At 39.9% G+C, this 17,903-nt stretch overlaps 1 protein-coding gene across 4 annotated transcripts in view; it reads left to right on the top strand.

The window, feature by feature from the left end:
- Positions 1-17,903, top strand: part of LOC124595577 (phenoloxidase 2-like) — a 223,104-nt gene that overhangs the window by 93,167 nt on the left and 112,034 nt on the right. For all 4 annotated transcript variants that reach the window (XM_047134366.1, XM_047134363.1, XM_047134364.1 and 1 more), the window contains one exon: positions 8,925-9,127. In XM_047134366.1, coding sequence (XP_046990322.1) covers positions 8,925-9,127 — 203 coding nt within the window. The remainder of the gene's footprint in view (positions 1-8,924; positions 9,128-17,903) is intronic.

Raw genomic sequence — 17,903 nt, 5'->3', positions numbered from 1 at the left:
ACTGAATGCTTCACGCATAGCCCTTCTTACACTAACTTTGACATCGTTTAGCTTCTGTTTGTCTTGAGAGGTTTTGGCTGCGTTTAAATTTGCAGTGAAGCTCTCTTTGCTTTTGCAGTAGTTTCCTAACTTTGTTGTTGAACCACGGTGGGTTTTTCCCATCCCTCACAGTTTTACTTGGCACGTACGTGTCTAAAACACATTTTACGATTGCCTTGAACTTTTTCCATACACACTCAACATTGTCAGTGTCGGAACAGAAATTTTCGTTTTGATCTGTTAGGTAGTCTGAAATCTGCCTCCTATTACTCTTGCTAAACAGATAAACCTTTCTCCCTTTTTTTATATTCCTATTTACTGCCATATTCAGGAATGCTGCAACAGCCTTATGATCATTGATTCCCTGTTCTGCACTTACAGAGTTGAAAAGTTTGGGTCTGTTTGTTATCAGTAGGTCCAAGATGTTATCTCCATGAGTCAGTTCTCTGCTTAATTGCTCAAGGTAATTTTTGGATAGTGCACTCAGTATAATGTCACTCGATGCTCTGTCCCTACCACCCGTCCTAAACATCTGAGTGTCCCAGTCTATATCTGGTAAATTGAAATCTCCACCTAAGGCTATAACATGCTGAGGAAATTTATGTGAAATGTATTCCAGATTTTCTCTTAGTTGTTCTGCCACTAATGCTGCTGAGTCGGGAGGTTGGTAAAAGGAGCCAATTATTAACCTAGCTCGGTTGTTGAGTATAACCTCGACCCATAATAATTCACAGGAACTATCCACTTCTATTTCACTAAAGGATAAACTACTACTAACAGTGACAAACACGCCACCACCCATTGCATGCAATCTATCCTTTCTAAACACCATCTGTGCCTTTGTAAACATTTTGGCAGAATTTATCTCCGGCTTCAGCCAGCTTTCTGTACCTATAATGATTTCAGCTTTGGTGCTTTCTGTCAGCACTTGAAGTTCCGGTACTTTACCAATGCAGCTTTGACAGTTTACAATTACAATACCGATTGCTGCTTGGTCCCCGCATGTCCTGACTTTGCCCCGCACCCTTTGAGGCTGTTGCCCTTTCTGTACTTGCCCGAGGCCATCTATCCTAAAAAACTGCCCAGTCCATGCCACACAACCCCTGCTACCCATGTAGCTGCCTGCTGTGTGTAGTGGACTCCTGACCTATCCAGCAGAACCTGAAACCCCACCACCCTATGATGCAAGTCGAGGAATCTGCAGCCCACACGGTCATAGAACTGTCTCAGCCTCATAATCAGGCCCTCGACTCGGCTCTGAACCAAAGGTCTGCAGTCAGTCCTGTTGAAGATGCTGCAGATGGTGAGCTCTGCTTTCATCCCACTAGCGAGACTGGCAGTCTTCACCAAATCAGATAGTCACTGGAAGCCAGAGAGGGTTTCCTCCAATCCATAGCGACACACATCATTGGCGCCGACATGAGCGACCACCTGCAGATGGATGCAACCTGTACCCTTCATGGCATCCTGAAGGACCCTTTCCACATCTGGAATGACTTCTCCTGGTATGCACATGGAGTGCAAAGGAAGCCAGAGAGGGTTTCCTCCAATCCATAGTGACACACATCATTGGCGCCAACATGAGCGACCACCTGCAGATGGATGCAACCTGTACCCTTCATGGCATCCTGAAGGACCCTTTCCACATCTGGAATGATTCCCCCGGTATGCACATGGAGTGCAAATTGGTTTTCTTCCCCTCCCTTGCAGCCATCTCCCTAAGGGGCCCCATTACGCGCCTGATGTTGGAGCTCCCAACTACCAGTAAGCCCACCCTTTGCGACTGCCCGGATCTTGCAGAATGAGGGGCAACCTCTGGAACAGGACAAGCAGCCATGTCTGGCCAAAGATCAGTATCAGCTGGAGACAGAGCCTGAAACCGGTTCTTCAGACCTCCGGAATGTCTTCCACCCCCTGCCACACCTCGAGATGACCTCCCACTCTACCACGGGTGAGGAGTCAGCCTCAATGTGGGCAGTATCCTGGACAGCCACAGCTGGAGTCTGATCGGGGGATGCGTGGGACGAGCTGGCCGTCCCAACAAAGCCCCTGTCCGGACCCCCACAGTGATGCCCATTGGCAACAGCTTCAAGCTGTGTGACCGAAGCCAACACTGCCTGAAGCTGGGAGTGAAAGGATGCCAACTCAGCCCACATCCAAACACAGCAGTCACAGTACATTTTTCCTAAAAGATTGAGCTGAAAGGACAATAATGGCAGTGTGGTGACAGTAGTCCAGAGATGCTATTGAGACAGCCAAGAAGTTCATCATTTGCATTTATTCTTTGTATTTACTGGATGCCAAGGTTTTCATGTTGTTTCTTCAAGAGAAAATAAATGTACAGTTTTTGTTCAATACAAACTAACAATCTAGTTGTTATGGAATATAGAGAAATGTTATGTTGGTGACGCCTTACTAAGAAAAAGAAGAATACACTTCAAGTCACAAAAAAAATAATTTTCTTATAATGAAGTCGGAACAACATGAAGGCATGAGGAACTGTCATCTGCTTCACAGATGAACAACTTTACTACATCAACAAGAAGTGTGACTAAAACATTATGTTTGTTGAAATTTTGGTCTAGGCTATGGTAAGAATGGTTTATAAAAGCTGAGAACATTTTCCAGCAACATAATTTGACCAGAGACAGTGGCAAGTCAAGGTATATTTTTGCAGATATGGATCAAGAGCTAGTGAAAATAGTGGAAGAGCTCATCACAAAGCCATTTCTTAAGCAGTCTAATCAAACTTTCAAACACATAGTCAATAAATGCTTGGCAATACTCAAGGAGCAATGCATGCAGCATGGTTTGTCTGAGGAACCAATCAGAGTTCGTACTGTGTCAGAATTACTGCAGAATTTGTACAACTTAGTAGGACATAGCTTATTTTTGGATGAAACATTACATACCTCTTTGGTTAGCTGTCTTTGAACAAATATCAGACTCTCACTAGTGGCCCACAATGATCTGTTACTGTCAGAATTGGTGGAAAAAGCTGACACAGATTTCCAGTTTTCACCAGCAACACAAGCCCAAAAGAAGTGTGTTACATTTAAGGAGCATCAGAGGAAAGATCCCATGAGGACAGCACAGGAGGTCGGAAAGTTATAGAAACTAAAAAAGAATACAATAAATTATTTGTAATCTTGAGAGACTTGTAGCACATTACGGTGTTAGAGGAAAAATGTATCACTAGTCAGCACATGAAGGAGACACAGTTTTCTCAACTGTACATTCACAAGCCACATTTTAGCAGGGAGGATTTGGTGGTATGCTGCTGGTATCACAGCAGGTTCACTGAGCAGACTAAGAAGTACGAATAGCCATGGAGGTACCCAAATGACAAGAGCAGTTGATATGGGGTATTATCAGCTACCAGCTTTGATCTTATCACCCTGAAAAGTTCAATGATGAGCAGGAGCAGCACAATATAACTGTCACCTGATGTACTAACAAACAAGACAGTAATATTAAAGAGAAGGTTGTGTAGCAATGATGCAACTCAAGCAGTTGTGTACACTGAAGGCTGCAAGCAAGATGATGATACAGAAGTTCAGAACAACTTGAGCATCAATGAGACTTAGTCCTGAAACTCAGGAAGGATGGAATTGCATTTTGACTGTACTCACTCACCTCATCTTGGGGTTAGGTTTCCTGGAATGTTTCATGTAATCAAGAACTAATCACTAGTGGTTTTTCCATTCAAGGTTCCTGCTACCAACGTCAAGGAGTTACAAACAACAACAAAAACCACAGGCAAGGATGAGGACACATTTCAATGAATAATGTTCTATGAGTGGACCCACCACCTAACACCTTGAAAGTATGCAGCAGCCAAACAACACTTCGATAGATGGCGGGACGCGGCATTGTTCATCATGTGGACAGCCCCTGGGTGCTGTCAGTACGAACTTCTGGGGTACAAAATAACAACAGAAAGTATAAGGTCTCTTCCAGATCTTGTACAGGCAATATAAAATATGCACCATACAGAAATGTGTCAAGAGTGACATAATTTTTGGGAATGATATTTTTTTCCAGTGTCATTTACCAAATGTCAAAGAGATTCAAGAACCCCTTAATGCAGTGCTGGCAGGCAAATATACTATTGATAAACATCCAGTGCCATGGTCACAGCAGATGGCAGGAGCTTTCTCCAAGCTTAAGCATTCTTTAGCATTGATTACTCTGTCATGCCATCTTAGTTATACTGCAGGATGATCCTAACAGCTGACACAGGCCAGCATGCCACTGGTGTGCCAATGGAGCAACAGGTAACAGGAGAGTGGCAGCTGCTAGTATTCATTTCAAGGAAGTTTATGCCAGGTTAGACTTGATGATCAGCCATCAACAGGGAGCTACTAGTGATGTATGAAGCAGTAAAATATTAGTTTACAGAGGTAGAGGCTAGAGCCTTTGTTATTTATATAGAGCACCATCCATCGGTCAATGCCTTTAAGAGGATCATCCAAGTGAGCCCCCTGTGTCACATTAGACATTTGGAATGCATAGGACAATTTACAATGGACATACAACACATTAGTGGTCATAATAACATAGTGGCAGACTGCATATCATAAACTTATATGACAATACAGTATTTTTCATAGTTAGCTACTGCTTTGGCACAAAAAGTGGACAAGGAGCTGCAAGGATTAAAGTAGGACAGAGATTCAGGTTATGAACTGAAAGAAATTCTCACTACATTCCTCTGCAATATCCCAGGACCATATTTCACATGTTTCATGACTTTTCACATCCAAGAATTTGTGCCTCAGCGTGCACAGTGCAGCACTTCACTTGGCCAATTACAGACAAGTGTTAACAACTGGCAAAAGATTAATTACAGTACCAACAATGTAAAGTTGGACAGCATGTTTCTGCACCTATTGGTGACATCATTATGTCAGCAATAAGATTTACCAATATACATGTGTACATCATGGGACCTTCAGAAGGATATAAGTACCTACTGACAATGATCAATCACTCTACAAGATGGCCAGAAGCTATACCAACTATGGTTGTCTTGGCTGAGACAGTGTCTAGAAACTTTTTCAATGTATGAATCACCAATTTGGAGTCCTGTCCACAGTGGTAACTGACTGTGCATGTCAGTTTGAGAGTGATTTTTCAGAGCTCATGAGATTATGTGGAATCTCCCATCTGCAGACTGTAGGCTACCATCCTGCCAGTAATGGCATAGTAGAAAAACTACAGAGGACTCTTAAAGCTGCACTGATGTGCTGCTAAGAGACATGGACCAAAGCATTTCTGGTAGTGCTACTTGGGTTACGAACTGCTGCAGAAACAGATACTAATCCTCCAAGTCAGTTGGTTTTTGGCCAGCAGATTATTCATATTCCTGCCAACTAATAGAGCTACAAAATATAATAATACCTTCAGCTTGTATGTTACAAGACTTCTTACATAAATTGCCACATTCAATGCAAAAGCTTCATCCACAAGTGTCTATTCATTACGGTACAACATCTATATTTATTTGTAAGGACCTTCATCAGTGTTCCTAAGTATGGTTACAAGCAAATGCATTCAGACCACCATCTTGCCCACCATATGTGGGACCTTAGCGGGTCTTGGGGCGTAATACTCATAATTTTTTTATAGAGCAGCAAAACAAGGCCACGACAATATCTATAGAGAGGCTAAAGCCAGTGTATATGACACAAGAAGAGAATGGCAGTGCTGCCTACAGCACATGCAACCACAGACAGTCAGTATGGTGGAAAGGCATTAACACCTGACAGTACAAAAGTTTTTAAAATTGATGAGATATGCATCAAGAGGAGGAGTACAAGCAGCCAGCTGATCATGCAATTATGGTGCCTGTAGAGATTAGCAATGAAAGTCATCCCTCAGTGCTCCTACACACTAGATGCCTCAGCTGTGAGTCAACCACAACCACGTGGACATCAACCAAGACCACGGTCACTGACTATGCAAGTGGAGATGCATAATGTGACACCTTGGTCAATGAAAGACTGGACCTAATAGAGGAGAGTTCTCCCAAATTGGACATCAAATTTATCCTATGTTTTCTAGGTTCCAGGTGCAGCAGGTTTCCATAAGAAGATTTGTATGGTCGGGAAGAGGAAATAACAGCAAGGTTCTGCAGTGTGTCACCACACAGTAGTAACTTCATGGCCTACATTGAGAAATGTGTGTGTGTGTGTGTGTGTGTGTGTGTGTGTGTGTGTGTGTGTGTGTGTGTGGTTCAAAAAATGGTTCAAATGGCTCTGAGCACTATGGGACTTAGCTTCTGAGGTCATCAGTCCCCTAGAACTTAGAACTACTCAAACCTAACTAACCTAAGGACGAAACTTCCTGGCAGATTAAAACTGTGTGCCCGACCGAGACTCGAACTCGGGACCTTTGCCTTTCGCAGGCAAGTGCTCTACCATCTGAGCTACCGAAGCACGACTCACGCCCGGTACTCACAGCTTTACTTCTGCCAGTATATCGTCTCCTACCTTCCAAACTTTACAGAAGCTCTCCTGCGAAACTTGCAGAACTAGCACTCCTGAAAGAAAGGATATTGTGGAGACATGGCTTAGCCACAGCCTGGGGGAGGTTTCCAGAATGAATCATTCTGGTAATCTAAGGACATCACACACATCCATGCCCGAGGCAAGATTCGAACCTGCGACCGTAGCAGTCGCACGGTTCCAGACTGTAGCGCCTAGAAGCTCTCGGCCACCAGCGGCCGGCATGTGTGTGTGTGTGTGTGTTTGTGTGCCCCCCCGCCCCTGCTGTGGTAATGTGCTACAGTGATATGTGGATGGTCAAGAGTCGACAGTAGTCAAGAGATGGTACTGAGGCAGCCAAGTAGATTAGGACTTACATTTATTCTTAGTATTTACTGGTTGTCAAGGTTTTAATGTTGTTTTTCTCAAGAGAAAATAAATTTTCAGTTTTCATTTGATATGAACTAGTTATCTAGTAATTACAGAATATAGAGAACTGCTACAACAGTACCAGTATTTAGTGCTGCTTCTTGTTGATCTGTTGTAATATCAGTGTGACCTCTGCGGTATTAGTTGACAGTTATTTCATGGTCACCTTGAAATGCTTCCAACTCAACTTACAATGGTACAGTAAACTGGAAATGCATCATCAGTAGCTTACTACAATAACTCCTGAAATGAATATACAGTATTTCCATGTGACACTTGGAAATTTTGAATATTTGCTGTCCCTATATATGAAGATTTTTCTAGATGATACAACCCCCAACAACATTTAAGTACTTGTGTAACACAAGCAAGTTAGAATAATCAGTCACTGCCTTATAAATAAGTTCATAGAAAGTGCAAAATTACAATATATTCATCATTCACCACAAAATCAGTTGATGATATTTTTGTAATATGGATACATTCAACATGAAATAGCCTTGGTTGGTAAATATGGACAGTCATTCAATGGCAAGAAACAAATCAAAAGAATTAGCCTCAATTCACAGACAAATATAGCTTAATTAAATTTAAAACTCGTTTTACATGAAATTCTTCAGATAAAAATATATTACTGTATTAAGTTAGTGGTGTTAAATTTTGGACAAAAAACAGTTGCATTTAGCTCCTGTCCTAAAATCAAAATATTAGAGTCCAGATGAGCTAAAAATGGGAAAATATGTGCAAATTTAATGTGATGCATTGTATTTGTCTTGCTACTTGCTTAATTACTCATAGACATATTTGTCTTACTAGTTGCATAATAATTCATAGACATATAGTATCGCACAGAGTCTCCATTTCTTTACTTCTCTTTTTCTATTAAAACTCAAATAAACAAATTAGCTCATATTAGTATGAACAAATAGTTTATTTACTTGATTTATGCTGGTTCCATATTTGTTGCTCTGTAAACTGTCATGTGCATCTACAGTATCATTTTTCTGATGCAAATATGCTATACTAAACTACCTGAAGTATTTATAACGTAAAAATACCTGTGGTGCAATTCAGAGTGACAAAATTTAAGTTCTGTGGATCAATATGTTGCAAACACAAATGTAATTGAAAACCAGGAAGAATTTTCACTCTGCTGTGAAATGTGCACTGATCAGACTCTTGCTAGTACACTAAAACTGTGTACCAGACTGGAACCCAAACTTGGTACTTTCACTAGCAGTTGTTCTACCAACTGAGCTATCCAGGCAGGACTCTCATCCTGCCCTCACAGCTTTTCTTCTAACAATATCTCTTCTCCTTCTTTCCAAACTTAATAAAAGTTCTTGTGCATATCTTACAACACTAGAATGTCTAAAAGAAAGTGTACTTCAGGGAAATTGCTTAGCCAAAGCTTAGAGGATTGTCTCCAGAGTGAATTTTCATTCTGCAGCAGAGCATGTTCTGATTTGAAACTTCCTTGTAGATTAAAACTGTGTGCTGGATTGAGACTTTAACATGGGACCTTTGTCTTTTGTGGCCAAGTGCTCTGTGTGGCCAAGTGCTCTGCCAACTGAGAAGCCAAGTGTGACTTATGATCTGGCTTTGCACCCTTACTTGTGTCAGCAAAGGTCCCAGGTCCAAGTCTCAGTCTGTCACACAGTTTTAATCTGCCAGGAACTTTCATTGCTTAAAACCCTTTATTCCTTACAGTAATATGTTCATAAACATTAAGAAACTGTCTTCCTTTATTCATCATAGGTGTGGTTAGTTCTGCTTTTTACCCCATATTAAATTACAGTTTTACCCTCACACAATATACAAAAGTTAGCAACTTAAATAGCAGAGCAAAATATTTTAATTAATTACCTCAGACACTTCATGTTGTGTAATCTGTAAGAAGTTTGTATGTGTCATCTAATCCAAACAAAATGTATCTTTAGTACTAATTTTTTGTTTTTGTGTAACCAGGTTCCAATAGAAATTCCAAAGGATTACACTGCTTCAGATTTTGAGCCTGAGCACCGAGTTTCTTATTTCCGTGAAGATATTGGCTTGAATCTAAATCACTGGTATTTTCATCTGATATACCCATTTTCTGGACCCCGTAAGATTGTGAATAAAGATCGTCGTGGTGAATTATTCTACTATTTCCATCAACAAATTATTGCCAGGTTAGGCTGCATCTTCTTTTTTTACAGGCTGCATAATTTGCTGGAAATTTTAAATGTAATAAATTACGTGATGTCATTATTAGCAAAATATCATAATGCTTCAACTTTATCCTGCAATCTAGGGTTTAAAAATGGATAATAGAATCGTTCAGTTGTGATTTCCAGTTCTTGATTGTGATATTTGACCTTGAGTTGAAGACAATAATATGTCTTCAACTCAAGGTTTAGTGTCAGCCTTAAAATAACCAACAGTGATGGTGTGTATAGATATTAGCTTGCTACAGAATAATTAAAACAAAAACAGTTTTTCTCAAAGTATTGCACTTAATATTTTATAATAAATAATTCTTAATCAATTACATTGTAAAGTACAACTACAGAAGAATGAGTTTCTAAGTGGTTTGGGTCAGGTGATTGATGGTGTGATAAGGAGAGGATACAAAAGCAAATACATACTGAAATATATTGCATACTATGAATCTCTGGGCTTTACAGAGTGCAATCCAAGAACATCTGTCTGGGAAATCTGAATTGGAGACATTATTCTGAAAATATACAGGGTGAGTCACCTAACATTACCGCTGGATATATTTCGTAAACCACATCAAATACTGATGAACTGATTCCACAGACTGAACGTGAGGAGAGGGGCTAGTGTAATTGTTTAATACAAACCATACAAAAATGCACGGAAGTATGTTTTTTAACACAAACCTACGTTTTTTTAAAATGGAACCACGTTAGTTTTGTTAGCACAATGCACATGACACTACTTTGACTCAGTCCTCCGGCTCTCGCAATGTCTCGTGTACTCATGTTCGGGTTCATGGCAACAGCTGCTAACACACCAACTGCACCCGCTTCTCCTGTGATGGGCCTGTTATGGACCCATTTGCATGCTACGACCATACCTGTTGCATACAGTTGGCGGTAGATGTTTTGCAATGTGCAGCACATTAGATGCTCTCTGTCCAGGTACTGTTCTGCATACACCCTGCAGGCTTCAGCTGCATTTCGTCGACACTTGCCATAGACGAGTATCATCTCCGCCTTTTCAGAGTTTCAATACAGCATGGTCACTGTTCCTACAACACGACAGTATCACAGACGTCTGGTAACTCAGTGTACTACATACAGTCGGTCTGCGTGTGAAGACGAATGCAGAATAACAATAGCAGCAAGCGCTACATGCAGACACTGCAACAGCTAGACAAAACCACAACAGTGCACTACAGCCACACTCGTAAACACAGTCATCATCATAAACATGTCCCTGCAGATGCTACTCGCCGACCGTGGCCCGTGTTTGTTACAACACGCAACTGAACGTCGGAGGTTTCAAGCGTCAACTTTAGGTTACAATATCTCCGGATGTAATTAACATTTTACAATGCAACAAATGGCACTGATTACGTATTTGTTTACATGTTCAGATGTGCTAACAAAACTAACGTGGTTCCATTTTAAAAAATGTAGGTTTGTGTTAAAAAACATACTTCCGTGCATTTTTGTATGGTTTGTATTAAACAATTACACTAGCCCCTCTCCTCACGTTCAGTCTGTGGAATCAGTTCATCAGTATTTGATGTGGTTTACAAAATATATCCAGTGGTAATGTTAGGTGAGTCACCCTGTATAGTGCATCTAGAAAGCAGCGAACCACACATAATACCAGATATAGAAGATACACCAAATCTAAAACTTATGGTAGTGAGATTTTTTGAGGAAAATGTAGGTGTATGTTGAAACAATATGGTAGTGGCAAATGGAGGAAAACTGCAGTATATAAGAAACTCAAATTTACTGAAATGGAAACTGGAGCTGTATGTGAGATTGTGTAAACAAGACTCAGTATCACACATGGGCATAAGCATTCAGCTGGATATTTTTATCAACTATCATATTCAGCTCTAGAAACAACTTGAAACTTTAGAGAAAACATTAGTTACCAGTATATAAGATACTCACTCATGCTGTCATCATTAGAAGAGACTTTAATATGCCATTAATCAATGAGTATAATTACAGTTTTGTAAATGGTGGACTTGTTAAGCCATCCTGTGAAACAAATATCTGAAAACTGTCTAGAAAAGATAGCTTGGAAGTTCATTCATGTTGGAGATATATTGAATGTAATGGAAACAAACAGACCTGAGTCCCTTGAGGATGTCCACAATGAAATTTATCAGAGACCACGAAGCTGCTGTAGCAACAGTGATTACCAAAATACAAAGGGCAAATAAAACAAGCAGAAAGATTTACATTTCAGCAAAGTTAATAAATAGGTGGTAGTGTCACATCCCAATAAGAAACTTGAAAAATTTTGCCCTGGGCAGGAGCTCATAGAGATAGTGTGCCTGAAGTTTAGGAGAATAGTTAAACAAGCTTTTGATACATATGTACTTAGTAGGATAGTTCACTGTGGAAGGAATCCTCCAAGGAATACAGTATCTATAAAGAAATAACAACTACTGAATAAGAAGCATGAAACAAAGCATACAACTACAGATAAAGAGATGCTGAATAAACTGCTTTTGGCTGTCAAAGGGCAATGTGTGAAGTCTTAATTGATACCACAGAGGGTATAATTGAAAAATCTCTGACAAAACCCAAAGAAATTTTGGTCATTTATAACAACTGTTAGTGACACTGAAGTTATGAGATGAGACAGCAACTGAAATTGTAGGTAGCAAAGCAGATGTAGAAAGAGAAGAGTAGATTATTTACATCATGCACAGAGGCATTTAAGCAACTATTCTTCCTATGCTCCATATATGAATGGAATGGAAAGAGTCTCCCATTAACTGATACAAAACAAAGTTCCCTCTGCCATGCACTTCACAGTTGTTTGCAGAGCATGGATGCAAGTGTAGATGTTGATTAGGTTTAGGTAAATATTCTGTACTTGTTTGATAAATAATTGTTTGAGGAAGTGGAAACTACCTACCCCTGTGCCAATGTTATCATTGTGAAGTCAGACATAGACCCCATCTTCTTATCATTTACAACATCCTGGTGAGAAATAAACAGAATACTGAGCAGGTACAATGGAATTACATAGTGATCTGTACTGGAACCACCTCCTATCACTGTCTATGTGAATGACCTGAGCTTCAATAATGAAGGATACAAAACAAACCTATCAGGTGATGACATGAAACGTACAGTAAAAGCTGAATCAAGACAATATTGAAGAAATAATAAATGCTGCTTAAATAGAGCACAAAATAGATATAACAAAGACTCCAGTATTACAACTGATAACTGACTTGCAGTAAATAATAAAGAGTTCAGGTTATTAGTTTGTGGATACAGAATAATATGAAATCAGATAACAATGTGACACATGTCAGCACATTGTCAAATAAAAGGTTTTAGTCTGTTTGTGCTGATGTGTCAGAAATAATTTGCTTTGCTAATCCTCATTGCTGCAAATGTGAATTATCTGGTCACTTATTAGTTATTATTTTGGGTTCAATTGAAAGCAATACATATACAGAGGAAGATCTTTTTTCTAATTCACAAAAAATGATTTCAGTCCTAAGAAATTGTAAGAAAGTTATTGTGACAGATTCAAAATGCTTACTTAATACAGATACTATGCCCACAGAGAAAACTGAACCTAAGACAAATAATCTGTATTACTTTTGGTATTCAGGTTATGTAAAACTTTGACTAAAGTTAATATAGAAGAATACTCACATTTTTACAATATTCATAACCCCATAATCATCTCCAATGGTGGCTTCGGATTTCCAGTACAAGGAATCATGGCCTTTTTGCCAACAGTCTTGTGAAATAGGGCAGAGGAGTGGACAAAGTTTCAGCCAGCTTGTTGCCCTTGGTATGGGAAATGGTCCCAGAGTGTGTAAGAATCAGCAATGGTTAACCCTGTCAGGATGCAAAAGGCAGTGGAAACCACTCCATTAAAGACACATAAATGTCTATCCACAATACATGTGACCTGTGATCTTTGGTAATTCGATAATTTATTTGCATGAAACATGTAATTCCATGCATAACAGTTGGTATTACAATACATACAACAGTATACAATCAAACTTTATTTTATAATAGATACTGATGTATACAGTCTCAATTAGTTTACATTATAATAATTAGATTTTTTGGTTTCTCTGGTAGGCTTTAGTAGTACTGCTCAATGAACCATGATTCCCCCTCCCCTCCCACCAGTCAACAGCTTCAAATGTGATGGTAATCCCAAAAATAAGGTCTCCTATTTTTTATAAGTACATAGACCTGTTTATTTCTACAATGGTTTACATCAGTTTACAGCTTGAACATTTAGCTATTCTTCAACATAATCACCATTTCTGCTGATGAATTTTTGTAAATACTGTGGCGATTTTTGTATGCCCATGTCATACCAGCCTGCCGCTTTGCTGAAGAAGGATGCTGCCACTGGTGTGAATGTTGCTTGGTCTCAGGTGTAAAGTGGTATACCCAGGTTTCGTCACACGTGACGATTGAGTCCAGAAAGTTGTCCTGTTCAGCTGCAAGTTGGTGAAGAAATGCGTGGGAAGCATCAACTTGTTGCCACAAGTGGTCTTCAGTCAGCAAGTGTAGCACCCACCTTGCACACAGGTTCTGGTAGTTCAATCTTTCCATTAAAATTCTGTGAGCGTTGCCTCAGGAAACCTCAGGAACTAACGTGCAGAGATCATTCAGGGTGATCTGCTGATCTTCACGCATGCTTTGCTCAAACTTCAACACTGTCTGCTCAGAAATTGTTGGTCTCCCACCCCTTTGTTGAATTTCGGTCCGACCACCTGCAAATTCTTTACACCACTTACGAAAATTTTTGACATCCATGCATGACTCACCATACACTTCCATCAATTGGCGATGGATTTCAATCGGCGCAGTGCCCTTTGCAGTCAAGAACCGAATAACTGCGCTTTTCGCACTTGGCAGTAACATCCAACGGGAGCTTCATTGTCAATGGCTGCCAAGCCAAGACTGAGTGCCTCAGCATGATGTGCACATGTTTACACGAAGTGAATGAAGCACTCTTCATAACAGTGTGACCAACTGCCACACAAACAGAGTTCTGTACTTGAAAAAAAATAGGAGACCTTACTTTTGGGATTACCCTCGTATGTTGCTCTTTTAAGGTATGTACTGTTCACAGTTTTTTTCAGTCTCCCATTTACAATATGATATTTTTGTACTTGTCTGGTGTAATGTTCATGAATTACTGCATTACAATACATATATCTCTTATCTTCTACAGCTAGTATCAAACACATGCATAGAATATAACAACAAGAATAATGTTACTGATAATATAATGTAAATAGATAGATAAAAAATCTACTCACATAGTTGGGCAGGAGAACACAAATGTAAAAGGATTTAAATTTTACAAGCTTTTGGAGCCAGTGGCTCCTTCTTCTGGTAGAAGAGTTGAAATGGAAGGAAGAGTGGTGAAGGAAAAGAGCTACAGTTCAGGAAACACCCAGAACCCTGGGTCAGAGAGGACTTACCAGACTGGAAGAGAAGGAAAGACTGATTGTTGGAGACTGCACTGGATGAGATTTGAAAACCTGAGAGCTTAAAGGTGGAAGACAGTGTAATATGCAAAACGGAAATTACTAATAAGACATTTTGCATGAGTTAATAAGAGTGAATAGTTAAGTGCATTGTATGTAACACAGGAGGGAGGGCGGACGGTGAAAAATTGACAAGTCAGAAAATGAAAGATGCAGGAAACTAAAATGGAGTGAAGAAAGGAATAGTTACTATGAATAAATGCTGAGGTGGAAGGAATTAATGTTAATTAAGGCCAGGTGGGTGGTGAGAACCAAGGACATGTTGTAGTGCTAGTTCCCACCTGCAAAGTTTTGAGAAACTTGTGTCTGGGGAACGAGTCCACGTGGCACATATGGTGAAGGAGTCACTGAGATCATGACTGTCATGTTGTACATCATGCTCTACAACAGGATATTGTGTGTTGCCTGTATACACTCTCTCCCTAAGCCCATTCATCCTGACTGATGACTGGGTGATAGTCATGCCAGTGTGAAAGGCCAGACAGTGTTTACATAGCAGCTGGTATATGACGTTTCCATGTCAAATATATTGTTTCACAGGTGGCTCACCCTTTCATAGCATATGTTTTTCCAGTTACAGGACTGGAGCAGGTGGTGATAGCAGGGTGCATAGGGCAAGTCTTGCAGAGCGGTCGGTTACAGGGGTAGGAGCCATAGGGTAGGGAGATGGGTGCAGAAGGAGTATAGGATCTGACAACAATGTTGCAGAGATTGGGAGGGTGACGAAAAGCTATCCTAGATGCAGTGGGCAAAATCTCATACAGAATGGATCTCATTTCAGTGCATGATTTTAGGAAGTCACGGCCTTGTCAAAGTAGCTGATGGATGCATTCAAGACCAGGATAATACTGGGTGACAAGTGGTATACTGTGAAGGTGTTTTCTGGAGGTATCAGCAGTCCCAGCATTGGATGTGATGGCCTGGGAAATCTGCTTTTGAACTAGGCTATTGGGAAAATTACATCCTGTGAAGGCTGAAGTGAGAGTGGTGGTGCGTTGCTGTACAGAGTCTGCATCCAGACAAATACTTTTGCCTCAGATGCCAAGGCTGTATGGGAGGGAACATTTGACATGGAAATGATGGCAATTGTCAAACTGTAAGTACTGTTGTCTGTTATTAGGTTTGATGTGGACGGAAGTGTGTAGCTGGCCTTTGGTGAGGATGAGATCAGCATCAAGGAAAGTAGGTAATGCAATTAATCCAGGGGAGGAGAGTGCCTTGGATGAGAGGTTGAGAACACTGTATTGTTGTGACTAGTTCTTGTGATTATGAATTATTACTGGGATGGGAGGCAGTGATGAAGGCTGAGATGTTAAGGAGGTTGGCCAAGCTCGGCTTGTAGAAGAGGAGTTGTGGTTGATGGTGTGGCTGTTTGTGGAGCTGCAGAGGGACAGGAAGGGAAACACCACTGTTGAAGTTGTTTAGGAGAAGTTGGGATGGCTTTTTTAGGTGAAGTTGGACATTTTGTTGCTGTTTGAAGTTGGCTTGGTGGATGATACCATGCAAGGAAACATGAGGGGCAGTCTTGCACACACATTGACAATTTGTTGGGACCATAATAGTTTGCTATATATGTGCACACCTAAGAATTTACATTCATCACAGATTTTCCATAATATATTACTGTCTTGAGAATAAATACAATTTTGCAAATCTCCAATTCTGAAGGAAATTATGTTTGTTTTTTTACGTTGACTTAGATGTCATTATTTTCAGGCTTTGACTTTCCGATATCTACCAAATTTTTTATCTCTATGCCCAGATTAAACATATCATTTACCACACAAAAGCCTGAAGTGTCATTTGCATACACTGAAATGAATGATCATTTTTAAATGTATTTGGGAAGTCACTGATATAGCATATAAAATTGCATGGACCAATTATTGATCCTTGAGTGACACTGAATTTAATATTCCTTACCTTTGATGTGTAACTTTTTAATGTTCCTCCATTATTGTGTGTGATTGTGGTACACTATCTTCAGTTTTTGAAATAGGATGTAGTAAGATGTAAAAGGTTTCTACTGATGCCATATCTAGCCAATTTTGACAGGACTACATCAGGATCAATCCTATCAAAAGCCTTTGATAGATCAAGGAAACTCCCGCTATTAGCATGCCTTTATTGATTTTGTCAAGAACTTTGAGCATAAATTCCAGTGCTGCTGTCATGGCACTTGATCACTCCTAAACCCATGCTGAAAATCTCCAAGGAGTTTATGCTTAATATTATGCTGTAACATATATTTCAGAATTATTTTTATATTTACATCTGTACTCTGCAAATAGCCCTAAGTTGTATGGTAGAGGGTACATCCCACTGTACCAGTTATTAGGGCTTCTTCCTGTTCCATCCATGTATGGAGCATGGGAAGACAGATTCTTTGAATGCATCTGTGCATGCAGTAATTATTCAGATCTTATCCTCATGATCCCTATTTCAATGACACATCCTAGACTAATCATTTAAAGCTGGTTATTGAAACTTTGTTAATAGACTCTCTTGGGATAGTTTATGACCCTCTTCAAGAGTCTTCCAGTCTAGTTCCTTCAGTATCTCTGTGACACTCTCCCAGAGATTAAACAAACCTGTGAGCATTCATGCTGCCCTTTTCTGTTTATGTTCAATAACCCATGGCAGTCCTATCTAGTACATGTCCCACACACTTGAACTTTCAGATAGTACTTCATTATAAATAACTGCATCACCTGCAAAAATTCTGATTCTACTTTTAATATTGTCTGCAAGGTCATTAATATGTGACATGAACAGCAAAGGTCCCTACACAATTCCCTGGGACACACCAGAAGTTACTTATGCATCTGATGATGACTTTCTATCCAAGATAATACGGTGCATCCTCCCTACTAAAAAGTCCTCAATCCAGTCATAAATTTCACTTGATACTCCATGTGGTGATACTTTTGACATTAAGCGTAGGTGTGGTACTGAGTCAAATGCTTTTTGGAAATCAAGAAATACAGCATGTACCTGATGGACTTGATCTGAAGCTTTCAGTCTGTTGTGAGAAAAAAGTGCGAGTTGGGTTTCACGTGATTGATGTTTTTAAAATCCATGCTGGTTGGCATTGAGGAGGTCATTCTGTTCAAGATACCTTATTATGTTTGAGCCCAGAATATCTTCTAAGATTGTACAACAAATTGATGTCAAGGATACTGGCTGCTAGTTTTGTGGATTAC

The sequence above is a fragment of the Schistocerca americana genome, chromosome 2 (genome assembly GCF_021461395.2).
Source record: "Schistocerca americana isolate TAMUIC-IGC-003095 chromosome 2, iqSchAmer2.1, whole genome shotgun sequence".
Taxonomy (NCBI): domain Eukaryota; kingdom Metazoa; phylum Arthropoda; class Insecta; order Orthoptera; family Acrididae; genus Schistocerca; species Schistocerca americana.
The sequence above is the reverse complement of the archived record's forward strand: the minus strand, read 5'-3'. Positions and strand labels throughout refer to the sequence as shown.